This window comes from Ictidomys tridecemlineatus, chromosome 12 (assembly GCF_052094955.1).
Source record: "Ictidomys tridecemlineatus isolate mIctTri1 chromosome 12, mIctTri1.hap1, whole genome shotgun sequence".
Lineage (NCBI taxonomy): Eukaryota > Metazoa > Chordata > Mammalia > Rodentia > Sciuridae > Ictidomys > Ictidomys tridecemlineatus.
The window spans coordinates 97,593,005-97,619,405 of record NC_135488.1 but is presented as its reverse complement, the minus strand read 5'-3'; the positions used below and the strand labels follow the sequence as shown (position 1 = coordinate 97,619,405).

The 26,401-nt window shown below is 50.6% G+C and overlaps 1 protein-coding gene and 1 long non-coding RNA gene across 2 annotated transcripts in view; one reads left to right on the top strand and one right to left on the bottom strand.

The window, feature by feature from the left end:
• Capn13 (calpain 13) overlaps positions 1-26,401 on the bottom strand; it is a 70,304-nt gene that overhangs the window by 7,492 nt on the left and 36,411 nt on the right. The window contains exons 6-17 of the mRNA XM_040271542.2: positions 22,118-22,292; positions 21,181-21,255; positions 16,892-16,977; positions 13,279-13,353; positions 12,012-12,157; positions 10,136-10,278; positions 8,255-8,266; positions 5,977-6,179; positions 5,014-5,050; positions 4,615-4,671; positions 1,625-1,682; positions 1,477-1,526 (exon numbers count right to left, since the gene is read on the bottom strand). Of these exons, the coding sequence (XP_040127476.2) occupies positions 1,477-1,526; positions 1,625-1,682; positions 4,615-4,671; positions 5,014-5,050; positions 5,977-6,179; positions 8,255-8,266; positions 10,136-10,278; positions 12,012-12,157; positions 13,279-13,353; positions 16,892-16,977; positions 21,181-21,255; positions 22,118-22,292 (1,117 nt within the window). The remainder of the gene's footprint in view (positions 1-1,476; positions 1,527-1,624; positions 1,683-4,614; positions 4,672-5,013; positions 5,051-5,976; positions 6,180-8,254; positions 8,267-10,135; positions 10,279-12,011; positions 12,158-13,278; positions 13,354-16,891; positions 16,978-21,180; positions 21,256-22,117; positions 22,293-26,401) is intronic.
• LOC144369410 (uncharacterized) lies at positions 7,907-14,799 on the top strand. The gene is made up of 2 exons (XR_013429116.1): positions 7,907-8,796; positions 9,984-14,799. It is a non-coding gene; the product is annotated as an uncharacterized LOC144369410 (long non-coding RNA).

Here is a 26,401-nt window from a genome sequence, read left to right as displayed (position 1 = left end):
AAGCCAGAGTCGCCCCACCCATCACCTAGGAACTCAGTGGCTCTGGTGTCACCTAGCGTGGCTCCATTCCAGCTGGGTCTCTCTGTGTCTGAAGGTAACCTGGCTTGGGCTTGTTTTACAAAGGAAAATGGACTATTGGAAAGAGAAGGGAGCCCTATGAGAGAGAGGCCAGTGTCACTTGTACCCAGGGGAAGAGCGTGAGTCCAGACATGGCCTTCACCAGTTGAGGGGTGGGTTTCCTGGCAGGGGAGGGTGGGGAGGAGCATGAAGGGATCCTGCAGCAGTGCTAGGTGAGTGTGCCAGCCCTGTGCACTTGTGTGTGGAGGGAACACTTTCCCTGTACTGACATGAGCCCTGGCCACTCCATGTAAGGGGCTCATTAATGACTAATGAAGGGAAAGAACTGACCCTTGAGAACTGGAAGGGAGCCATGGGGGAGGAAGAGGACAGCTAGAAAAGACCTGTCTGCTTTGCTGGGGTCCTTCAATCGTGACCTCCTCCGTTGGGGTATCTGCCCTGGCCTGGGGCTGCAAGGGCATTGGATTCCTCTGTCCCTGAATGATGGTGACCACAGCCAGCAGAGACAGGTCTGATTTATGATTTCATCAAGAAGCCCTCTTGTTCTACAGTGTCCGACTCCGCATTCCCAATCGAGCCTTGTTAACAGTGTGGGCGCCAGGCGATCTGTCTCTCTCGGGAGACAGCGCAGGGCTGGAGAGGGGCTGCCAGTCAGCAGCCAGGACGGCACAGGTGCGCAGCCTCTCCAGCCTGCAGGGAAAGGAGGTGGGAGGAGAGAAACTGCTGGGTGGAGTGTAGAAGTCAGGATGAGAGCCAGGACTGGGGTGTGACCCTGGGTCCTGCCACTTGTAGCCATGGAACTAGGTGACCCATCAAACTACCTCCACCTAATGTCCACATCTGCAAGCAACAGGTGCAGCTGCTGTGTAGACCAAGGAGGTTTCTACACATTTTGGTGGCTATCTTTATTGAATTGGAGGCTTGTTGAGTAAAGGAACATTCTTAAGTGGTAAGGGAAGCGGGGAAGGGAAAGTAGCTCCCATCAGTGTTCTAAGGAGGGGAGCAGGATGAAGTTAGAACAGAGTTTGAAGGCTAAACTCCTACTTCATATCCAGGCACAAGTCTGGCTAGCTCTGTGATCTGGGGAAATTACTTGACTCCCTTGAACCTCTATTTCTTCTATTGCACAAGGGGCTAATACCTCTTGTATCCCAGAGGTTGTAACAAGAATTATAAGGAAAAAAATATATATACACACACACATAAGAAATCTCAGCACACAGTAGGTGTTTGATCAACAGTAACTTTTCCATTGTTACGTGGTTGATCAGAAGAGTCAGTGAGCTGGTGGAAAATCCACAGGACCCAGGCCCTGTGCTGAGCCCTAAGAGACTCCCAGGGAAACCCACAGAAGATGGACTCCTAGGTCTTGGAGATGGGATGACTTGCAAAGGATACATCCATCAGAGCCACAATGCTGCGACACTCGTCCAGGGAGAAAGTGTCCCCTAGAGATCCAGAAGAGAGAAAACAGGAAAGACAGATGTGGCAGCAGGAGGTGTGTTGGGCTGAGGCTGGGACCAGCAGGCCCCGGGGCTGACCATACCTGTCAGAAGCTCCTGGTTGAGAAGATTCTGAAGCTGAGTGGCATCTATGTCCAGTCCCTGATTCAAACAAAGGAAGGACACGGGCATCAGCCCATGGCCAGGACTTGAGGGGAGCACCAGCCCTACCCTGTAAAAGCTCTCCAGTTTCTAAACCTTTTCTTCCCACGACATGCCTGCCTCACCTTTGTCCTGAAGCCTGTTGCTCTGGGGTTTTTAACTGGGCCGTGCTCTGGGCCATGGCCATAACCCTCCCTGAGCAACGTCTGGTCCCCACGGGGCTCCCTCGCATCCCTCCCTCCTTGTTACTGGGCTGAAGGCTGTGCTGGCCTTCTCCCCAGCATGCCTGCACTGGGGAACTTCTGGGGATGGGGATTGTTGGGGGAATCAAGGCAGGCTTTAGGTGCATTCTCCACCTGCTTCCAAAAAAGCACTACAAGGAGATGAGACAACTGTGTGTGCACGCACGCACGTGTGTGAAGGTGGGAGTTAAAAATACCAGGAATCTAGGCTCAGAGAAGGTGCTACAGTCAAGCACATTACTTAGCATTAGTCTTCCCAGGCCCTGCGGCCAAAGGGAGATGTGGTTTTCCCTTGGATTAAAAGCAGGAAGCAATGGAGGCCAAGGGGGAGAGGAATGTGCTTGGGCCTGAACCCGGAAGGCTTAATGACCTTAGGCTTCTCAGGGGGAAGTGTGCAGTGTGATGGGCCAGTTTACGGAGATGTGGAAGTGTGCTGCTTTGGGGACACTTTTACTTGGAGAGCTGGTACAGGAGTTTGGTTTTTCAACAGGTGACTTGGCAGAGGGACAGGGGTTCAGGAGGAAGAGGGTGCCTTCTGGGGCTCTTGTGAGAACCAGCATAGAAAAACAGACACGCTGTCCCTTCCATTTCCCAGGGGGGGACCTCACCAACCAGCACTAAACGCAAAAGCAACCCCGCAGCCCGTGTTTCTGTGGACCTTCAGCTAGAAGCACGAGCCTTCAGGATGCCCCCTGAGAACACATCCTGCCAGGGTCTCAAGTTGGTCCTCGGGTCATCCATCTAGCACCTCCCAGTTTGGGTAGGACAGGAAAGTTCCTACCACAGAACCTGATGCCTCCCTTTACCAGTGACACCGTAATGAGGAACTTGATTCACACAGGACCGCCCACCAGACTACAAGCAACATGGGCCACGGGCCACGTCTCTTCCTTCTCCATATTCCTCACCTAGCACACGCTCTGACCCGAATATCACACTCCATAACCAAACAAAAGAGTTTTTGGAGACAGTAGGGATGGAGATGATGGCTGCTGAAACAAATTCCCAAAGAAGCCCATGTTTGCCACCACCACCACAACAGGATTTACTCACAGGCTGACATTTTGGTGCTCCCAAAGTTCAGTGTGGGACTTAAAATGCCCCAGATGCTTGGGAAACACTTGCTAATTGACTAAAGGATAGATGGTGGATGGATCTAGCCCAACCCAGAGTCAGAGGACACCCTCCCTTCCCCACAGGCAGGCTCTGGTGATGTTATAACCACCACTACCAGGGCTAATGAAAGCAACCAGTGGTAGGGATGGTAACAAGTCACTGTATTAGTTTAAAGCTGGTGAAACCAATATAAGAGATAAGGAGAGAGGACACAGTGGAGGAATGTTTTGCTTTAAAATTTCTTTGGAGGACAGAGCGTCTGAAGGTAGTTTGGAGGTATTTTGCAATTAGGCCCTGCTCATGAATGCCCAGCTGAGGGTCACCTTAGCACAGTGCAGTGTCTGTGTCTTATTCTAATTTCCACCAAGGCCCAATATGAGATGGTAATCATTCTCCATGGGGAGGGATTTGGATGTTGTTTGGAATCTGTACCATCTTATCATATGACAAAACCTATTTTTATTTTAGAGGTACAGGTGCATAGACTATGTGTTAGAATTTTCCACCCTCCCAAGGAAGTTAGCTCTCAGGCATTCTAATCAGGCCCTGCTGACCATCGCACACAGCTAAACTTGGCTTGGCATCTGCTCCAGGGAAGCTAATCTGTCTTTATTCAATTTGACAGAAATGATTGAGCACCTACTCTGGGCCAAGGACAGTGATCAACATTGGGGACAAGGAATGCATATGATGTTATCCCTGCCTTCAGGAGCCCACAATCATCTTGGCTAGACTTGTCATGCATCAAGTGAAGGCCTATGGAAACAAGCTGGGGGTGGCCCTGAATCCTGGGTTAATTCTGATTTCAGGGAGACCGACAGTCAGCTGCGATTTGGAACGTGTACCCCTCATTTCAGCCATGTTCTTGATTTCTCATTTTCTCCCTCTGGGCCCAGCCTGCCTCCAGGATGCCACCAGCCCATTAGTCTTCTGAATGTAGAGGAGGGCTCAGCAACCTTCCTGTCCTTGGTCTCTGCCTGGCCCAAGCCGGTGTGGTATGCATAGTCATTTGAATCACTTTCTGCTTCCCACACAAACACAATTATTAATGGTATACAGCCCATCATGCGGAGCCCTTGGCAGCTCTTTTTTCCTGATAAGTCAAGGAGTTCTTTATAACAGTTTATTAAACTATTAGGAAAATCCTGTGTGCTCATAGGTGACTTGGCAGGAAGAGTGCTGTTGGTGCTTTCTGAAGCTGGCCAGCTCCTGGGAGGAACCATGCCAGATCAGGGGAGGTGGAGGCCGAATCAGAGAAGGGACGATTTCAGAGGGTGCTGCCAATGGCTTGTTTAAAGATGCAAGAAGCGACATATCCCATACGCATGCCCTATAATTATTCCCTTCTTTTCTAAGCTCCACATTGTATCCCAATGTCACCCACCCAGATGGTGCCACCAATTCTCTCCAGAGATTGGCGGCCAGATCAGTTCTGGAGATGGTCCAGAGTCAAAGAGGCTGATGAAATGATGCATCAAGTCACTTTTCCTCTCTGCCTCCCAGGAAGGGCCTGGAGAGGCCTCCCTCCCTCGAGTCCCTCCGTCACCTGCCTACACAGGTCCCCTGTACTGTACCTGCTGAGCATATCTGTAGAAAATGCTTTGTTGGGATCCATTTTCTGGAAGACTTCCCTGGATCAAAGGGAAAATAGCCAGCATTAAACTTCTGGGGAGGAGGCCGCCAGTCTGGTACAGTGAGGGAACAACTCCCACCAAGATCTGAGATGGAGGCTTTGTCTGGCAGTTGGGGAAAAAAACTTTTAGGGGAATTGGAAAACCAAAGCTTGTGGAAGGAAGAGGTTGGATCCAAACTGGCCTCGGAGGCCACCCTCACTCCCACCTCTTTGAGCCACCTTTGGCCCATTATGGCACCTTTCTTTTACCAGTTAGTGGTGGGGCAAGGAGAGAGGCAGAAGCCCTAGGGACAGGGAGTGGCCAAGGAAGCTTGCCAGCCGGACCTTCCTACACACCTACCTTCAGTTCTCTGAGGTCGAAATCGTTGCTCGAGTTCCTAAAAAAACAGGAGAACAGTGTGACAAGGATGACCAGGACATTATTCATAGGAGGCTGACACTTCTGACAAGGAAGAGTGGAAAGACCTCAGCACCACGGGATATGAAGTGGGCAGCCGTGGAGGTCAGTAGACAGAGGAACACCATGGTTATGTGCCCAGCCTGTCGGATGAACACGGTCTGATCTTCCCACCATTTCATCTCTCACAACCAGGTGGGGGTGTACGGCAAGCCCCATTGCCAGGGTGGGGAAGGGCTTTGTCTTAAGTTCCATCTTGAATTGGTAGTAATGGGCCTTGGGCCAGGGGGATGAAGTACCCAGTGGGGTGAGTCCTTGTTGACACAAATGACTTGATATTCAAGACCTTCCAGGACCAGAAATGTGTCACTCGGGCCCACCTTTCACAGTCCCGCTGTCTATCCCCCATTCTGGATACATTTGAGACAAGTTGGCACACATTCACCAACCACCTTCCCGTACCCTTGACCGGCCTCATTCGTTATTTAGCAAACCTGTGCTCATCCATTTCCCTGCCTTTGCCTAGTCTTTTTTCTTTGGCTTGTGTGGCTTTCCCTTTATGCCATTAAATTCTATTTTTTTTTCTATTTTCCTCTAGGACCCACTCAAGTACTGCCATTTTCTCAAAGAAGCCTCTTCCCATCCCTCTGGCCAACAATGAGCCCTTCACGCTGTCCTCTCACGCAGCTTTACTTCCTGCAATGGCCCCATCACTTGGGGTCTAGTTATTGATTCCCAGTCTCTCTTGTCCCCCTTTATGGTGATCTTCTCGAGAGCAGGGCCAGTATTGTGTCTCCACTGACCGTCCATGTTGTATTCCATGCACAGAGCACTGCACACAGTGATGTGATGCATTTTTACAAAAATAAGTAGAATAAAACACTCAGAATCCCAAAGGCTCTGTACCTGTCACTGTCTGGCATTTTCAGGAAGATTCGGAGCAAGTATTCAGTCTTCTCTCTGGGTGCCGAGGGAACCACAACATAGTGCCCAGGGATCAGATGGAAGGACTTTGTAAAGTTGGAGTTGACTTCATACTCTATGCCTTGGATATCATGTCTGAATGGGGAGAAAAATGTGGGCGGCAGCCTCTCATGGAATTGCTGGAACTGGAAGAAAGGTGATTGTTGTGAGAAAGCATGGTCCCCAGCCACCAGGAGAGAGGCTCACCTTCCAGATCCCGCTCTGTTCACCAGAACAGCAATTACAGGGCCTGGACAGGGAGACAGTGAACTCTCAAAAAACCCACTAGAGTTATAGTGATATTTTTATCTAGACTCCACACACTACAATTAATGACACGTAAAACTATCTCTTTAAGCCTAGCAGCATCCTGGGTCTCTGGTTTCGTTTTGTTTTTTTCTTCCCTCTACTTACACACAGAGAAGGCTGGTGACATCGTGCCAATGCTGAATTTCCTTGGGGGCCTTATATCCCACTTTCTCCTAAACCTTTAGCAAATGCTCTGGCTGTCACTGCATTACAGAGTGGCATTCTTCTCCCTTCCTCTGTTCCCTCTCTCCAGAAGAGCCCAGAGATTCCTTCTCATTGGAAAATAATAGGCCCTGATCATTTTCCTTTTATTTCAATATTTTCTGAGAGATAAAACAATAAATATAATGCAGTTCCTATTACCAGATGTCACATACATATTACATAATAAAAACCCCTTACTAAACAAATTTTCCCCACTACAGTGGAGCATGGGGATTCCATTTAGAATGGTTATGCAGCATGAAATGATTATTTATGAGTTCTGCTGTGGGGGAGAACTGGGGGAAGATGAGAATTTCTCTACAGGAAGCAGGAACAGAGTTGGGCTGCAGAGTGAGACAGGAGGTAGGTCACTGCCCTAGGTGTACAGCAGAGGGCTGGGTGGAAGCAGCCCCCATGGGTTTGGGAGGCTGACTTGCTTGGGCCCCTCGGGCAGAAGCCATGATAACTGTCTTCTTCAGAGCTATGTCCTGTGCTCTGGGCAGGAGTGTGTATGCAGAGGTGCGTGGGCAGCCTGGCTGCTACAGTCTAGGAGGCAAGGATGGCCCTGTGTCCTGCTCTCCTCCCTCCATTAGACCTCACAGCTCTGCCAGGTTTCCTATTCTTTGGAAAACACTTGCTCAGGGCAGCCTGCAAGTGGGGTGTGGGCAGTGATGAGAGGTCTTGGTCCAGCGCTCCGAGGAGCATACCTCAAATTAATACAGGGCTGGCTGGGCACAGAGCTGACTGTCACTCTAGGGAAGGGGCTTGTGCCTTTTCCTGGATCCAGTCCCTACCCTGTTCTCCAGCTCTGGGAACTAGAGTGCCATCCCATTCCTAGCCCTTGAGGGTTTCCTCAATGCCCTTTCACTGTCCCACATCCATGGCTGGTGGGGCCAAGGGCCAGAGGCAGATCCTAACTTTCTGCTCTGTGGCTCGGCCACCACTGTGGGGCAGGTCTCCTGCTGCCAGCTTCCTGACAGGACTTCTGAGTCTCCCCTGCTCTCAGACTCCCTGTCCTGGCCTCTGTCTACCTATTGAGCCTCCCCCGGAAGGCCTGGAGGGGCTGCAGTCACCCTCTGTTGGCTGTGGCCCACCTGCTTCCCTCCCACCTCCTGTGCCTTCCCCTGCAGCTGAGGGCACTGCAGAGCTCACAGCTGTGGAGGGACTCACAGCCGTTGGAGGGGCTGCGTGCCTGGAGGACGGGTTTCTGGATTTCATCCATCCTTCTCTATTATCTTCTAGAGTTTGAGGTCACCTGTCATCAATACTGAGCTAGGTCATCTGTTTAGGAGGGGCAGCGACTTGCTTGTCAGAGGAACCGGAGGGTATGCCTGAAGCTGCGTGCGGACGGCACCCTTGGGTCTGTGATGGATTTGGGGCTGATTGATTTGGGAGTCTGAAGGTTCTTCTCGGGTCCCCTCAACAATACAGACGAACCAGCTGCACCCGCCTTCTGCGTTAGGGGCCAAAAACCGAGGATGGCTTCGTGATTGTAGCCCTTCTGGAATGTTGAACAAGAGAACCCTCTAGGGGTCCAGATTTCAGACCAGGACAACTAAATATTTTCCTGCTTTGTTGACCTGTTTGGAGAGGTCAACCAAAATTTGCAGCCAGAGGACATGTGAAGGACACGGTGTTGGAAGAGGTTACACTTTACCAAGGGGCAGCACCAAGAAGCCTGCCCAGTGAGGACGGTGGTGATCAATACCTGGGAGTCCACCTGTGGGGAAGAGGAAGAAAGGTGTTCAGGAGGCCTGCTAGAGTTGGGAAATGTCCCCTAAGGCCCATGTGAAAAACAGCTCAGGGTGCAGTTTTTCTCAGTTTCCCAGTCACAGTGAAGTGAATAGGCCTCCCCACCACGATGGACTGAGCCACCACAGGTTCAAAGCAACAGGACTGACTGACCGTGGACGGAAACCCCTGAAACCATGAGCCGAACGTAAAACTTTCCTCCTTTTAAGTTGATTGTATCTCAGGCATTTTGTCACAGTAATGGAAATCCAACTAACATAAGCCAGACCACAACAGAAAGATAGGTGGGGTCCCCCAGCCTGGCTCACAGACTTGTGCTCCTTCTTTTTGTGCAGTTGACCTGTTCCCTGGCACACTGGTGGTAAATGGATGATTACTCTAACTCCCTGCAGGATTGTAAAAAAGGAAATCTACTCCATTGTGAACAGCAAGAAGGAAACTGAAGAGGAAAGAAGGTGTCTGAGAAGAGGAGGAGGTGACCCTTTGTCCCTCAGCAAGGTGTGGTTACTGTTCATGGCAGTGATAACATTGAAGAGAAAGGAGAGACACAGGCAGGGCTGGAGATAAGAGAGAACTTTGCTGTCACTCTAGAGCAGGGGCTTGTGCCCAGGAAGAGCACAAGCACAATCCTGGCCTGGGGGAGGCGCTTTGGGGCAAGGACGAAATGGCTTATCTGCCCTTTTCCACTGTCTTCACCACTGCCTGCTGCTCATCCACCACTGCTCCCTGCTCCTGCAGCAGCTGGGGAGCACAGGGCTGCACCAGGGGGTACAATTTCAGTTGTGCCAGACATTGTTCCCACTGAGTCCCAAGTGCACCAGAGAGCCCAGCAGCTGGCACACATAGAGCCTCTTTTCTCAGCTGCACAGCAAAAAAGAACTCAAATCTCTTTTGAGCTGTCAACGTCTAGACTCCTCTTTGGTTTTTTAACTGAATCAGGATCCTTATCCACTGAGATATCCAGAGAGCCTGAGGAGATCTTGGGAAGCTGAGAAATAATGCATCTCTGGTAAAAAAAAAAGAGAGAAGTGGGCTCTGGTAGTATTTTTAAAACTGAGAATGATTACAGCCCTGCTAGGGCTTCTAAATGAAAAGACTCTGGGCAAAACAGTTAACACCAGGGTGTTGTATTGCCCAGCTCTGGGGCCCCAGGCTTGCAGACAATAACCCAAGTAACCACTCCAGGAGCTGTGCACTGGGGCAGCCCCAGACCGTCTTGGGGTCTTCTGTCTTCCATTCGAAATGGAAGAGTTGGCCGAGATGCTTTTAGTAGACTCATCTGGTGTTTGAGTCCTGGCTGGGCAGACCAGGTACTCAACACAGCTCCTGGATTTATAACTCCTGTTTTGTTTTGTTTTCCTTTAACTCTTTACAAAAGTTTGACCAATGATTCTCAAACATAATGTGCGTAATCAGCCCCTGAGGAGCTTGTTAAAACACAGATTTTCAGACTCTGTTCTTGCACAATCTGATTAGGAGGTCTACGGCAGGCCCAGGAATCTGCCTAATTACAACAGCTGAACTTAGATCAGACCACCTTTTAAGGTACAGGCATTAAGTTCTGCATCATACCAGGAAAAGCTGACAAGTGACCCAGGCAGGAGGTATGTCCCATTACAAACAATGTCGAGTCTAATTTCTCTCTAGTTTTAAGTTTTTTTTTTTTCCATTTTGTTTCATTTCAGATTTCAAGTTGGACAGGTCAGTGCTCCAGACCCTTGGGCTTTATCTTCAAAGCTGTGGTGTACTCCAATCTCCCAGCCTGACCAGCCGCTCTCCCCAGCCCAAGGTATACAGAAATGTCCCAAAGGGCAAGCCCTGAGACAGGCTGCCTTACCTTGAACACCTGGAAGCGTATCGGAAAGTTCTCATCTTCTGCCTTCAAGCTTTGTGGCTTGACAGTGAAGGACACCACAATGTTGTGGCCCCTCGTGAGCTCTGACACATCGAAGAAGTACTGAGTTTCCCTCCTGGGTGCTCCTGGGTGAGAAAGAGCCATTACTGGTGCTCAGCTCCACGGCTGGGACCCTCAATGAGGGTTATGTCCAGTTCAGAGAGTGCTGTGGGGTTGGCTTATACACTCTGCATTTGGAGCCCTAAGACCTGGGTCTCTACCCAGTTGTGGTACAAGTTTCTTCATTTCCTAAATTCCAGTCTCCTCGTCTTAAAAACAGGGAGGGAGTAAAGTCCCCATTTGCTAATGTTTTTTAAATGTAAAGTCAAGGGCTGTGTTTATAATAATAAGTGAAATTCCAGAGTCCTGAAGTAGGCATGGCCTTATGCTCTGATGTCACCATGGAGCCTTGAAATGGTGTCAATGGTTCAAGCATCAAAGGAAATGGGAAAATAGGTAGAGAGGGCGATCCACACTGCTCTTCTACCCAAGCATGCTCCGTGGAAGCTAGAGCGAGAAGAAAATCTCATGTGGAAACATTTCTTCAATGCATGAAAAAATAAAGGTAAGTCAGGATCAAGGTGAATAGACCCATATCAGAAGATTTAGGTCACAACGGGGAAGCTCTGAGAGTGGGGGAGGGACCTGAAGACCATCGCAGTCATGGGCTTTCTACGGGGATTGAGCAAGACAATGCATTAAAATGCACGGAGCAGCATACAGCAGGTGCTGCATCAATGGCTCCCTTCTCTCCCTCCCTGTAAGGTATTCCTAAAAATGGCCCCAATGCATAATTTTGTTTGTTTCATTGATATGCATCATATCCAAGGAAGAGGGCTTTGGCTGTATAGGCAGGCACAGCTCAGGAAGATGAATCAGAACATTTGCTGCCCAAGAATGACTGGGCAGTTCTTTGAGTCTGTCCATGGCCTCCTGGTGAGGAGGCTATCTGAGTAGCAGAGTGATCACTGGCACCAGGAGGTTGAAAAGAGGGACACCCTGGGGCCTGGGGTCATTCAAACAGCACATTCTCAGCAGGCAGCTGCTCAGGAGAAGAAATGCATATGTACACATACGCACTTTCACACACAAATATATTGTACACAACCTCTTTTATCAAGGATATATTAGCACACTCTGATTCAACTCCACAGGAAGCAATTTCACTTATCAATGTCACAGGGAGCGGGAGGTACAATAAGGGAAGGCGACTTAGAAGTAAGGACAAAGTCAACAAGTTTTATCCCAGGGGAACCTGTCCATGGCTCAGAAGTGCCACCACAGCTGTCTTACAACCAGCCTGGGGTAGGGACACTCTTCCTTGAGTCTGGGTGGTGCTTTGTAGGTTCAAGGAGCAGACAGGCTTACTCATTCCACCATTTACAGTTGGGGAGGCTGAGGACAAAGACATAAGCTATGTTCTCAGAGTCACAAAGTTAGTGTGCAGCACAGACAATAGTTTAAGCAAGGTCTCAACTTTGGTCTGGGCTTCTTTTCACAGCCTTACCCCACCGTCCTGGATATGTTCTAAAGAGCAGGGATTCTGTTCCACTCCCTAGAGGTAGATGGAGGTGAGAAGAAGGAACTTGGTGGAACACAAAGGGCCAAGGGAGGCATGGTAGAGATTCTCCCGCCACCTCCCACCAGCTGCCATGTTCCTTGAAGAAGCAGTAGCTTCTTTAGGCTGACAAATTCCTCTCCTTTCCGCATCAGGCTCATGGTCTATTTAGAACTAAAGGTCAGAGATGGTCAAAACCAGGGCAGCAGCAGGGCTGAAGGTCTGCTGGTCTGGCAGAATGATCCCCAACATCCTACCTACCTGTGGTGTTTCCAAGAAGCACTTGGTTCTTAAACATGATTAGGTGCCATCTTTCATGGGGTGTGATCCCATGGTCCAGAGTGATGGGGAATTGGTTACAGATGAACAGGCAGGAGAAGTTCTCTTGGAAATCTTGACATGACATCCTGTGGAAAACAGATACATGTCACTAAAGGACAGCCAGTGTGTCCCCTGGTGAGGGTTCCCATCACTTCATTGTACCTTTTCAGCATCACCTCAAGTATCCATTGACTTACCACAGACCCACACAAAGACCTGGGTCGGATTCTTGCTGATTTAGCACCACACTGCCTTTTTAGGATCTCTCCCTCCAGTGTTTGGGAGGGCAATAACAGAGTCATATTTTGAGTTTTTCATGTCACCTGGGAGGGGCTATATCATTAATTATTCCCTGAGTCACTGATCCAACCATGAACCTTCCATGACCAGTGGGACACGCCAGCCTCTCTGCTGTGGGCCCCACCTGCTGCCAGGAAGTTGGCTTTTCCCTGGGGCCCTTTGCCAAATCCATTGTTGAGGTTTTTATGAAAACAAAGTTGAGTCCACACCCAAAATCCCACCTCCTACTGTGAAAAAGTGGAAATATGGGGGATATTTATATTTCTAATTTACATTTGTTCCTCTGATTTTTAATAACCCAGGCTCCTTTTCACACTTGCTAAATTTCATCTAAATATGTTACTAAGTAAACTCGACAACCCCTCCAAGAAATGTCCACTTCCTCCTCTAAGAGGTGTGCACATGGTGGGACCTGCCTTTTTAAAGCATCTGGCTGTCTAGTCTGCCTGACTTCTGGGAGACGACAGTGACATCCCTCCCAGAATTCCAGAGTCCGGTTAAGAAATGAACTTCCCGCTCCTCTTTTGGAGATTCATGTCAGAGGGAGATTGTGGAATTGCATGCAGGGTCACAATAAGATGACATGGAAGATATGGGCATGACAACCAGGTTGCCTGGCTTCCAAGAAGCTGTTCATTTCAAATCCTGGATGCCCTCATTCCCTTTATCATCAAAATATCTGGGAAAGCCCAGTACCTCATAACCAAGGTGGCTTTCCCACTAAGACAGGGAACGCAATGATGTCCCACACAAAGTCTTTTTGTCTTTGTAGAAAAAATAGGCTCCCTCTAAACAGGTCTCTGCGATTCTCATTTCCAACCTCACGAAAGTTTAGGGAAAGGGGTAGGGACCGAGGGTTTGGGTGACGGTTAAAGGTTCAAAACAGCATTCTTAAAGAGGCTAATACCAAAACTCTCCATCTTCCTTGTTCTCATACAGTTGGCTTTTCCGCTGGTCACGGGTCTCCTGCCATTCCCGGGACCTGTGTGTGGACAGATGCGGGGTGAGATCTCGCAGAGCATTCTCTATCAACCATATGTTGCCCTAGCAGGGTCACTTGTCACAGGCCATTTTTACTTCCTAGGGAAAGGACTCAGTCATTCTCGCATGCTGATGGCTTCCAAACATCTGTCCCCAGCCTGTTCCTCTATGCCGAGCTCTGGACAGATCTGTATTCCACCACCCATTTCCACTAGAGTCTCTCAGTGACCTCAAATCATCTGCCCTTACTCACCCTTTACCTCCTCTATTGCCTGAGAAAGATGAAGAATCTCTCCTCTCTCCCTCTCTGCCTCTCTCCCTTGGTACCCTCAGCTCTAAACAGTCACCAAAGATTATTCATTTATCGATTCTGCCTCCTAGATGCCTCTCGCAGCCACTCACTCACTTCTACCCCTACTTTTGTTGTCCTTCTTCATATCACCCTCAACCCCCTTGAACATTGAACTGGTTTCCCTCTACTGGGTCCTTCCCATGTTCCTACCTACTCTCCACATTGTCATTCAAATCGTGTTTCTCAAATATGAACTTGATTATGTCATTTCCCTACTGAGCACATGCCAGGGGTTCCCTATTACTCTCCAGGCAAAGTTCAACCTCCTTAAAGAAAACTCTGGCCTCTGCCCACATCTTGAAACTTACCTGGGAAATTCTGTTCTTCCCCACCCCACCTTGTGCTTGAATTCATTCTGTGCCCCAGCAGTCACGAATGTCTTTATTTTTTTAAAAGACACTCCAACCCCACAGGCTGGCTTTCACCTTGATGTTCCCCCATCTGGAGTGCTTTTCCTCCCCTCTGTTCTGTAACCTGTTAACTCTCACTGATCTCTCCTTCTAAAGGGCACCTCTTCCAGGAAGCCTCCCATGGCCCAATGACCCACCTGCTGCACACCCAGAGTAGGTGCCCTCCTTTGAGCACTCAGCATCCCTCACCACTCCTATTTTAGTCTCAGCACCCTGTATTGCTATTGTTGCCCTCCCTCGCTAGATTCCCAGTGCCAGGAGCCTCGTGTACCATAATACCACCACAGGGGTCTGACACATGCCTTGTCACATACTCAGGACACAAGAAGATTTGCTTGCTTCCTTGCTTAGTTAATTACCACTGTCCACATCACTGGGAGGATGAAGCTCGTCCAGAGTCTGGGGAGGAGGAGACCCTCCTTCAGTCTGCTGTTCAAAGCAGAGGCAAGCTCATAGGCCATGGGCCCCAGAGGCACAAAATCTAATGAGATCTTTCCCGTAGAGGAGCTCACATTGACAGCCTGGGTCACCTCTGTGCTGGGACAGCAAGGCAGGGACCACCACTCGGGCTTCTGGCTGCAGGCTGAGGCAGTCAGATGTGTTATTGTAAAATGGCAATTTTATAATTAAGTGATAATTACATTTTCTGCAGTGTGTAAGGGAAAATAAATGTAGTGTAAATCAATACTCTATCGACTCATGTAAGTTTGCCTTTAAGTGTGTGCGACTGAAATTTCAATTATGGCTGAGATTAGACCATCCAGCTCCCTCCATCCATCTCCATTCCTAAAAAGTAGGAAGAAATCGACCACCTGCATGGAGACAGTGATTATGCGGACCCCACTGCTTCCTTCCAGCCTGGGTTTTGCTGGGAGGTGGCAACCTTCAGCATTCACAAGGGACATGATCCTACAGAGCCGGTGCTGCTAGATCCCCTCTCTGCAGGCACGGCTCCACTTCATGCCTGAGCCTGTAAGGAATAAATCCAAGCTTCTAAGCTGGCATTGGGCCATCCAGCCCCAGCCCCACTCTCTGCACTTCTTCTGACTCAGGCCAGCTTGTTGGCCTTGAGCAGATTACTCATATTCCTGGACAGGGATGCTGGGATGCTGGCCCTCTTACCCAGTGTCCCTTCTGAAGTGTAGCATATTCCTTCCCTGCAGAGGCAACTCATGTTCAATCCAGTCCATGACATTCTTCCCAACATGTCCATCCAGGGGACATTGTCTTTCCCTGATCTCTAGTGTCCCTTATAGATCATTTGAGGCTTAGCACGGGGACACGGATGAAATAGCAACTCCTGGGAGAAAACTGCCTGCTCCCCAGCCTACAGAATCTGTCCTTGCCACCGGCCTTTGCTCTACTCCCACCTCTAATCGCCAACCCCAAACTAGGGATTCTGGCTAAATCGAATCACCTACTGGGCCATATTTGACAGCTTGGGGTAATGGCGGACAAGAAGAACTTGAAAAGGGAGAAGATTCTAGAATTTATGTTGCAAGGGAAAAGGAGACCCCCAGAAGAGAAAGAAAGAATAGAGGCAAGAGAAAAAGGAGGAAGGGGACAGGATGAGGAAGACATTGCCAGGTTGGACTGGTTCATGCTTTTGCAAGTTTGTTTCCCTTCTGTGGCTGGTTTTGGTGGCTCTGTTTTCCAGGGGGCGTCTACAAATTCATTTTGCTGTTTCCTCCTTTCTTTCCTCTCTCCCTTGCTTTTCTACTCGTCCCCTACTCCCATTAAACCTTCATCTCAACATTTGCTGAGTTCCCACATGTGCCAGGTACACACCAGCCACTGGGTCTCTCAGAGAATTGGAGCAGTGGTGCCACAGCCTGGCAGGGCTGCAGGCTGGGTCTGGGCAGACGGCAGTGGGGTCTGGAGCCAGCTGACTGCGCCCACCTTTCAGACCCCGCTGTGCTCACAGCGCTGCTTCCCACTGCTCACTGGGTCGGTCTCCAGTCTGAAGGTGTTGCATTTCCTTTCCCCTAACGCTCCCCACCCCCACCCCCACCAGCAACAAGGCTGTGGCCACTCTGTTGTGAAGCATTTCACACATCTTCCCAAGCCCTCAGAGGAGTGCCTCATGGGCTTCCAGGAGAAGCAAGCAACCTATTGCCGACCCTCGACCTTTCCCAGGGCCACCTGCACATTCTCAGTTGGGTGGGGGTGGGTGGGACTCCAGGGATTGTCCCCCGGCTGCTGACCATACAGCTGGACCCCTACCAGGGCATGCTCATCTGGACACTGGAGATCCATCTACTCCATTTACTCCTATCATGAGCAAGGTGCCCCTTCAGACTCCTGGGACACCTGGGAGTCCAGGTCAGCAGGCAGGCCTGACCTGAGTAGGTTGAGTAAAAAGATCCTTCAGACCTTTGTCTTGGTTTCTCCAGTTCCCCCAGATGTGACTCCATGGGCTCTCTTTCAGGGATGAGCCTCTCTACCTCTCTCTCTCTTTCCAAGTAGGGGCTCAGCCCTGCCCTGCCACCCGCCCTGGGTAGGTGGATTCTCAGCCCTAGACTTTCGTGTCCTGGAGCATCTCATCATCTGTCCATACCTCATAGCACCCACCCAGCAGCACAGGGCACACCGTGTACAGAGGGCACACTGTCGTTGCCTGATAGACACTAGAGAATGGCATCATGGGAATGTGAGGTGGACGGGCAGCCACACCTAGCAGTGAACTGGTCAGGCCTGCAGAAAGGTCTGCCCAGGCAGGACGTGCTGCCCTCGGGGGCAGGTGCTCTCAGGGCTGTGCTCTCAGTGGGAAGCCGTACCCGTCTCCCCAGCGCCCTCTCCATTCCGTGTTGCCCCAGGGGTTCCACAGGCGGATGATTTCTTCCCAGCCCCTCCTGTACTGAATCTGCAATGAAGAACAGAAAAGGAAACTGTCAGGGCTCTCTGGCAAAAGTCAGCAGAAAGAGGGAATATGAATGCAGCTGCTGCTTTATCTCCGAGGACTAATTTAACTTCTGACCTCATTTGGCTGCAGCCAGGAAAAAAAAAATTGAAAGGAAAAAAAAAATCAATGTTTCTCTCTTGCCGCCTGCATGGAGTTGGAATGAGATAGAGAAGAAAATGGCCCCTCATTCTGCTGAGCCCTTTGCAGGGCAGGTGCCACTTTATCATAGTCTCCGACTGCATCCAAGAACCTGGGTGAGCTCAGATTTAATAGCAGATAAATAGCAGAGGATGTAGCTTCCGGCTGCAGAGGACAGATCTTTATGGGTTCCCAGCCTCCTCCACCCCCTGTCACAGAAGGTATCTCTATCCCAGGGACAGAGCCCCCTTCCCTGCCAGCTCTTGTGGGGAGCTGCAGTGCGATCTCCATAGTGCTGTCGTGAAGGCAGAGGGTAGAGAAGGCTGCTGCGACACTGGGACAGCCTGGGAACTGAGGGGCTAAGGCTAGACCTCCTCATCCTGCACCTCATCCTGCTGGTCAGAAGCCTCTAAGAGCAGATGGCCTGCAGTGGCCTAGCTCTCCATGTTGTCACTCATCTGATACTGAAGTCGCACCCTGGCTCCTTTATTCCCACTAAGCCAAAGGCAGGACTGTAGGAAAGGTACAAGAAACAACAGCACACCCTAGAACCTCCATTTCCAGGGGCCTGGAGCCCTCAGCCTGGGGGGGGGGATTAAAATATGATCAAGTTGTAGCTGGGATATTGATCTGTGCTAAGGCTCTCTGAGCAGAGAGCAGAAGGTGGGAGAGAGTGAGTCCACTGACTGTAGGTCAGAAGGGCTGAGAAAACTGAGCAGCGCATCAGCGTTCAGAGAAGACCATACGTGGAAGCGGGGCTCAGAGCCAGGGGCCGGCTAACTTGCCTTACCTCAGGTGCAGTCCTCTGGAGTAGATGGTTACACGATGGTTTTCTCCTCTTGTCTTGCAGAGGAGAAAACTGAGCATCAGAGAGGGTAAGCGAGATTCCCAAGGCCACAAAGTAAGCCAGGGAGTGGGGCAGAATTCTTATCCTAGATACTGTTCGTCTCTAAAGACCAGGCTCTTAATTTTGAAACTGGACATAGATAAGACCCTTCTGAGATGTGGCTGTGATCTTGGCCTCAAAATTAACCCTCGATCCCCCTGCCCCAGCTACCAACAGGGCATTGCCCTGAGAAGTAACATGGCCACATGAGGGCTCTGGAACTTGGCTGGGATGAGGGTCTTTTCTGTTGCTCTCTTGTCTGCCCCATCTCTGGCCAGCACCACAGTGGAACATGCTCTGGCTTTTGGTGCCACCACAGGGTCTCCTGATACACAGTTCCCACCCCTCCCTGATCTACCCCGAGGCCTTGCACACAGTTCATCATTAGCTGCCAGCACCTGCCGGAGTCCACTGAGCAAGGACATGAGAAATGGTTGCCCGGTGGCCCACAGAGCTTAATGAGCCACCCTCAGTGCCCAACAGATAGTCAGGGGCTCAGTTGGGCACATGGAAGGAAAGCAGCCAGTGATTCAAAGGGGCTGGGAGCAGGGCTAAATGAGGCATGCCGATAAACACTCACCCCCCTTGCCCAGGGGAGTCACTGCGGAGCTAGGTGCATAATAAAAAATGCCAATTTCATTTATCTTCCTGTCTGTGTCCTGCCTGGAGGGAGGATGAGCAGATTAAAAAGCACGCTACATTTATGGGCTGGTTTAATCTTAACACTGGTGGCTCAGTGTTATAGCCTCCTCTCCCTGGAGGAGGATTCCTTGACCAAGTCAAGTTCTGGACCATGTGTGATGGTGTCCTTTATGATGGTCCCCTACTAGTGACCACATGGACCTTGGCAAGGGGTGCAAGGGTCACATTTGAGGCAAGGTCATGGCTACAGGTGACTCAGAGTGGGCTGAATCAGTTTCTTCACTGCCCTGGCTGCTGACCTTAACTCCTTACTTTGGCCAACTTCTCAGAAAAGGTGTTGCTGGGCAAGAGGTGGCCCAGGTTACCTACCCTGGAATAGTAGCTCCTCAGACGTATTCTTTTGAATATGTTCCATTGGCCATTGATAGTTATTCCCAGAAAATATGGTTTCATGGCTAAAGGTAAATTAAAACCAAGTCATATTTATCTTGTTAATACAGACCTTCTCAGAACCTTTAAACTACTAATGTATATTGTGAGTTTCCCAGAAAGGGAAATGGTGAGCTGCATTTTTCCCAAATGTGTTTGGAAACCTGTTTTCACAGAGGATCTTCTAGGCTAGTGCTCCCAAAGGCACATTCTGCAAAGGGTCAGCTGCTCAGAATGGCAGGGTGGGATGGACCACAGAAGACATGGTCTTGATCATCCATCATCCCAGGTGAGGTGCTCCATTCAGACTACTCCTTCTTCCCACGACCAACACGGCGGATGTCACTGGATCACCGCTCTCTTTTCCACATTCGGACTCAGTGGCAAGGTCTTCTCCGCACAGGCGTCCAGACAGCATGGAAAGTGGAAAAAGCTAAAGATAAAAGCTATTTCCATCCCCAGACTTGTCCACATCCGGGGCGGGGAGCTTCACACTGCAGAGTGTTCGTCTGTGGTCAGGGGTGACGATGGTACTGCTTGTCCCACTGAGAACTCAGGCAAGGGTTTGGGGTACAGTTTGGAGGACCAGAGTCTGGAGCCACTGTAACAGATCTCTTCGGGCTTCCTGGGTGATCAGGGAAAGCTTTTCCTTGCTGGTGGGAAATGTTTTGTGGGCTCCTTGCTCTGTTCTGTGATGGTGGATCTGCAATGTTATGGTCACAGGCCAAAGACAAATCCATTGATACACTCATGCTAGCGCAATTACCCATTGATCCAGCGAACCTTTATTAGGTGCCAGCTCTTTTCTAGTAGGCACCTAACTCAGTAGGAGCAGTTCCTTGTTGATTTACCTTTGGGAGGCACTCAGGAGACAGGAGATACTGGCCCTGTTCTGTGAATCGAGACACTCAGTAAAATGAAACAATGGAGTGACTGGCCTCAGTCAATGGCCAGGAGAAACGGATCGATACAGAGGGGGGGTAGTTTGAGAAAGCCACAAATTGAAGCTGACACTCAGCGATCCCGGTCCGCAAGTCCCTGTGAGACAGACACTTTGGAGTTTGGAACTCTGTGTCTTAGGGCCTAGAGGAGTAGTGGGAAATGGGAAATACAGAGGTGGGCCCTTAACAAGAAATCGCACAAGCCTGGCAAGTGGAATTGCTCCAGCTGCACGACAAGCACAGATGGGGAATGGGAAACGAAGTCCCTCAATGGGCCATTTTTCTGGCTGCTGTTCCATGACTTTGCAAAAAGCGTTTTTTTTTTTTTTTTTCCCCATCAGGCTTCAGCTTCTCCCCACATGAATGGAAAAAGCTGGACTTCAGTGTAGACCAATCATGCCCACACAGCAATTACACACATCTCTGTCCACCCACGTCAGTTCATGCATCTGGGGAAAGATTGCCCTCTAGTGCTGTCCCCCGCCTCCCTCGCTCCACAGGAATCATGTTTCATCTGGGCACATGGAAGCCAGCTAGATGGTGTGTCTCCCAGCCTCCCTTGGGCTTTGGTGTGGCCACGGGATTAAATTAGGCCTCTTTATCCTCTGCTGACTGGGAGATGAGGGACTCAGAGCAGCTGTCTTGGGCTCTTAGGTGGATGGCCCCTCATGAGGATGGCAGAGCCAACTACGAAACCCAGTTGTCTGCTTCACCAAGAGAAAAGTGAAATTTGTCTTGGTTCAGCCCCTGTAGTTTAGAGTATCTTTGTTCAATCAGTTTAGCGTGAACATCACGGGGCACATCACCCCAGCCCTGACTTAACTGCATGATCCTTCTGCCTTCTCTTAGCTACTCCCTGGCCTAGCTAGAGGCTCTGACCTGAGATCATTTTAAGGAGAGCAAGGTCACTGAGCGGTTCCTGGGACAGAGGGTCCTGGGTACCAGAACTCCTGGTTGAAGACCAGGGAGCGAGGCTGCCCACGGAAGTTGCTACTGTGAGGGTAGGAGGGACACATGTCAGCTTTGCTGGGCTTGCTGGAGGCATGGGGTTCTGGCTCCTGTTGAGAGGGGCAAGAACCCCAGGGCAGAACCCAGGGGCAGGACGCCAGGCCAGCCGGCCAGCCTCACCTTCTCAGCCCCGGTCACGGTGTAGGCGTGCTGACTCACCAGCCCGTTCTTCATCACCTGGGCCCCAGCGGTTGGCTGCAGAGGAGAAAGGAAGACCAAGCACTGAGTTCCCTCCCCGTGTGCAGAACTCTCTTATAGAGAGGCAGAGATGACAGCTGGAGGGTGACCGAGGGTCCAGGAGACTGCCCCATGGCTGATGGAACACCACAGAGTCCTGATGATCTGGGCTGCTTGCTCCACCCACCACCCAGGATGGACAAGACCCAGCACAGAATGTGTCCCGAATAGACAGCAGGAGGCAGGGATTCTGCTGAGGCCCCTGAAATGAGCAACGGGGACTTAAAGTGCACTGTAGATCTCTGATCTAGTGTAGATCTCTGGTGGCATTTTGGGTTAGAGAGGTGGGACTCCAAACCCATATATTTAAAGAGTGCAGGAAGTGTCCCATGGATAGGGAACAGACTTTGCCTAACAGACTCAAATAACTTGGAGGATCCCCTCCAAGCTTTTCAAAATGAGACATGCTGGCCTTATAAACCCAAAACAGAATACAAAGAAGCTCCTCATGGCAGCAGGAACTGCCTTATGCAGTGCATGATGACCCCCTGGTTATCAGGCTCCTGGTCAGGAAGAAGTAGTAGGTCCAGGCTTTGAAGGCAGCAGCAGCAGAGTCCCTGCTCAGCACTTTCTGGCTATGTGCGGAACACCCTGCTTACCCCTCAGCCTGTGTCCTCTTCTGGGAAGTGATTTCTGCACTACTCACTTCAGAGGGAGGGCTACTGGGATTAGACGAGGTGAGATGGGAGCTGGGTAAAGCTCACCAGCAAATGCTCCACCGTGGCCCTTGCCTTTCCCCTGCCCGACTTTGGGTCCCTGGCTGGACACTCCAGGGGGAGCAAAGACTGGAACAGTGCAAAGAGGCTCCTCATCTACTCACCCCATTTGGGGTGGCACAAGTCATCAGGGAGCCTGTCTCGGCTGCCATCTTTACTGCCATCAGCAGGTCGGAAGGGGAGGAGTGCAGGTTGACAGTGGTGACCACCCCTCCTGTGAGGTCCACCAGGGCGTTTTCGATGTAGCCATAGTGCAGTTGGGAGTAGGATCCACGCAATCTGGGAGGGGGAAGTCATATCAGCATTCGGAACCCTTTGAGGGGACACATCAGGAAGGGAGATTGCACACTGACCCTCTGCAGGGTTCCCAGGTGAGGACTGGCTTGATCCACTCTGCAGGACCACCACCCAGGAGCAAAGAACATGACAAGCCCTTAGTAAACCCTGGGTGTTATTTAATGAGTATCGAATACTCCTCGTTCAGCCGGACAACGTGCTGAGCCCTGACTGTGTGCCAGGCCCACATTAGGGGCCAGGCTAGGGAGCACACCAGTTATGTGTCCAAAGACAAGCAAGACCCCGTCCCTGCCTTCCAGCAGGGACAAGCAGCAAAAAGCCTGTTCCCACCCTGGGCGGACCCTGATCGAGAGCTTCTGTTCCCAGAACCAGCCTGGAATCAGCAGGGGGACAAGGTGGCTTTACTCAGGTAACCAAGGTGGCTTTACTCAGGTAACACAGAAAGGGACAAATCTGACATAAGACTCCCTCAGACTGTCATCCTGAGACCTCTTCCCATCTCCCACCACCCACCACTACTGGGCCTTCTGTTTTTGCATCTGCACCCCCCCCCCCAAATACCCAGCCTCTATGCCCCTATCTTGCCCTACTCTGGATTCTGCCCCAAGCCTCAGCAGCTCATCACAGACCACCTGGGCCCAACCCCTGGCCTCGGAGCTCTTGAGCCCTCCATCCCTGAGAAGAGGCTGAAGGTTTCTAGGGCTCATCTGGGAAATGGGCATGAACAGCACCTGCCTTGTGGGGCGGGGGGTGTCACTGCTGGTGAGTGGATCGTGTGCACCTGGCTCTGTGACACTGGTGTCAGCGTGAGACATCAGGACACACTCTCCTTAGAAGGGGGTCATAAGAACAACATGTTGGGTTTCTTGGCCCTTCTTGGTGTGTATTTGCTACAATCATGGGGGATCCCTGTGGATCAGAGAGGACAGGCCGAGCCTAACCTGGGGTCTCGGGAAGACTTCAGGGAGGGACCCTCTGAGTCCAGGTTCACCCAGGTAAGGAAAGAGGTACAGGTATTCCAAGGAGGAGGAACTGCAGTGGGGAGACCCCCAGCACCTGAAGAGCTGGTGACGGGGCCAGCAATAGGGAAGCGAGCGGCCTGTGGTTCCACCAGTCACAGTGGTTCCACTGAAGCAGGGACAAGACATATTCTATTTACTTTGCGGGCGGGGGTGGGGTGGGGCGGGTCATCTAGTTCCTGTCAGTGGGGTGAACTGTCTTTCTGTGGAATCCCCAAATCCACTCAGGGCGACCACACAGGACAGGCAGCAGGGATGCAGAGGGCAGCAGGGCCTAAGGTTGCCTCCTGGCTTCAAAGTTGCCCAGCGGCTGCTGCCCTTGCCTTTGTCATCTCTGCGACTCCGGCTTTTTTTCCAGAGTCGTGTATATTCCTGTCTGTAGCAAGCAGGGACAAGGCCTTTGACAGGTGGCAGGCCGCAGGTGTGGGCTGGGGGAACCTTGCTGTGCCATTTTTTTTCCTAGTGCTGCAAAATCAGATGTGAGTCGGGCCCTAGATCCATGCCCACTGAGGACTTTACAGTGTCTTTGGCCTTGGACAAGTCCCTGCCCTGCCCTGTCTTTGGCCACTCAGCTGGAAAGAATAAGGTGGATTTGATGCTCTTGGAGCCCAGACTCTTCTTTCTCACCCTGTTTCCACCTAGGTCACTTTTCCAGGAAACTACCTAAAATTCCAATAAATTCACTTCAGCAAATACGTATGGAGTGGAATGCAGCACCGATGCCTAGACGGCTTAGAGAGCCAGTTGCTAAAGAAAGTTAAGGACCCACAGGACAAAGGGGCAATTCTCCAGGAACCACCATGTGACAGATTTACCCAACTTGTTTTAAAACAGGTTCTGATCTTATCATCCCCTCTCCCTCTCTCTGACCCTGGGTTACGACTGATAGGAGACTCTTATCTCAGGAGCACTTGCTCAGTCAACTGCAGAGCCACCCTTTGATCACAATAGTGCCCAACTGGGTCTCAGCATTCAGTTCTTGAGGTCACACTTGTCATTGCAGGGCTACTGAAGGTTCCAGGCTGGGGTTCTGGAGCCTGTTTCGGAGCCTCATTGCAATAGCCCCTTCCTGGCCAAACCCTCCAGGGCAGCATCCTAGCCACCCCAGGACAGCAGTGGAGGGCTCTGTCCCCTCCCTGGCTATCTCACAGACACAGTCTCAGTGGCCCTGGGTCTCATCTGAGGTCTCCCACCCACACTGTTCTGTAGTCACCAGAAACACCCTTTTCCTGACTCCCAAGGCCAGCACCCCTCCAGGACTTCCAGAACCTTCTCTCACTGTCTGTCTGAAGTGTTCACAAAGCTGGTCCCAGCAGCAGCTGGGTGTTTTGACAAGGAGCTATCGCCCTGCTTTCCAAACATGAGCTCAAGGATTCCGTTGATGCTCAGGAACGCGGCAACTATTCTTAGCCCCCTTGGCGGACAGAAAATAGAAAGAAAAGGGGAGAGAGAGAACTGGGCTTGCCACCTTGTCACTAAACCCTGTCACCACAACCCAGGAATTCTGAGAGTCTTGTCCTTATTTCTCTGCTTCAGCTTTATTTGGGGGAAATGTCTATCTGCCTGCAATGATATGAGAGGGAAGAATCCAGATGTCTAAATCCGAGCCAGACAGGATGCTAAAATACTGCAATTCTCACCTGCAGAGACTCTATGAAGGTTAGTATGCAGCCTGCCAGATTTTGTACCTAATCTGCTCTCTATTTTATAACCTCTGGGGAAAAGAATCCCCAAACATGGATTTCTTCCCCCCACATTTGACTGACTTGACCAATTCATTTCCAGAATCCTCAGGCACAAGAATAGTTGAAAGTTTGGAGTCCCCATGCTTATTCGGCAGCTGCCTACACCCCTGGAGCAAAAGAGGGCTCTGTACACAGACAGACGTGTTTTCCACACGTGTGCTACAGTCTCCATGTGCCAGGCACGAAGTTATCCAAAGCAAGAAGACAAATCTCTTTCTGAAGGACTAACATTATTAAGGACTGGTGGGAAAGTATGTGACAGGGAGAACAGTTATTGCACCAGCTTGGCCTCAAACGCTGTGTGACCTTGGGCAAGCCTTTTCACCTCTCTAAGCCTCAGTTTCCTCACCTTTCACACAAGAAGAGATGGTTCAATACTCACAGAAGTCCCCTCCAGCTCTCAAGTGCTCTAATTCTATTTCACTCACTCCTGCATTCTCCGGCTTCCTTCTTTGGATGGGTGGGGGCAAAGCTTTTAAATGGCTTTAATAGTTTGAAACATTTTACCTTCTGCTAGATTTCTTTGGGCAGCGGAATTTGGATTCCAGGTCTACTTTCCCATTTCTTTTCAAGCTGAATGATTGCTTTAGGTCAGCTGTTAACAAAATGGGGTCAAAGTCATCATTTCATTCCGCAGCTTTCTAATTCTCCCAGTGAACCTCCACGCTACCCCCTTTCACATAAGAGAAAAAGGAGGCCCTGGACTGATGGGGGCGGGATCCATGCTGGAAAGATAATGGCAGTATTTTTGTAAGTAGCTTAGAAGTGAATTAACCTCCCCAAACATGTGCACCAGTTCAACAGCCGCTGCTGTTATCTGGGCTTCATTTCCTGTGCTAACGAACAGCTCTTCCTAACACTGGAAATGAGCAACAACCTCGGTTTTTCACAAGCTGCCTGAGAAAAAAGAAGGTACACCAAGAGGACTCGGGTACCTTGCTCCTTAGGGTGTAGGTTCCAGAAGGACAGGAACTTGGGAGGTATTATTGGGTGGTATTATTATCACCCCAGAGGGCCTAGCACTGGATGCAGCTAGGGCTGCAGTCCTGATAGATTTTGTACCTAGGGTCCCCTGGTCAGGTGCCAGAGGCCTCAGCTGATTCAGGTTGCCTACTGCCACCTCCAACTGCTGGGAGGCTGGGCTTCCCCACGTGTGAGATGAGGGTCTGGTTGTGGTGATCCTGGAACCCCCGCCTGCTCATTTTCTTCTCCAGGGTGTGGTTCTCTGTGTGGCCTTTGCCCTGGGAGGGATAACTGCTCACTCTCTTGTGTCCTTGTCAAGTGCATACTTTCCGAGGCACAGTTTCTTTCCCATAAATAACTTTGT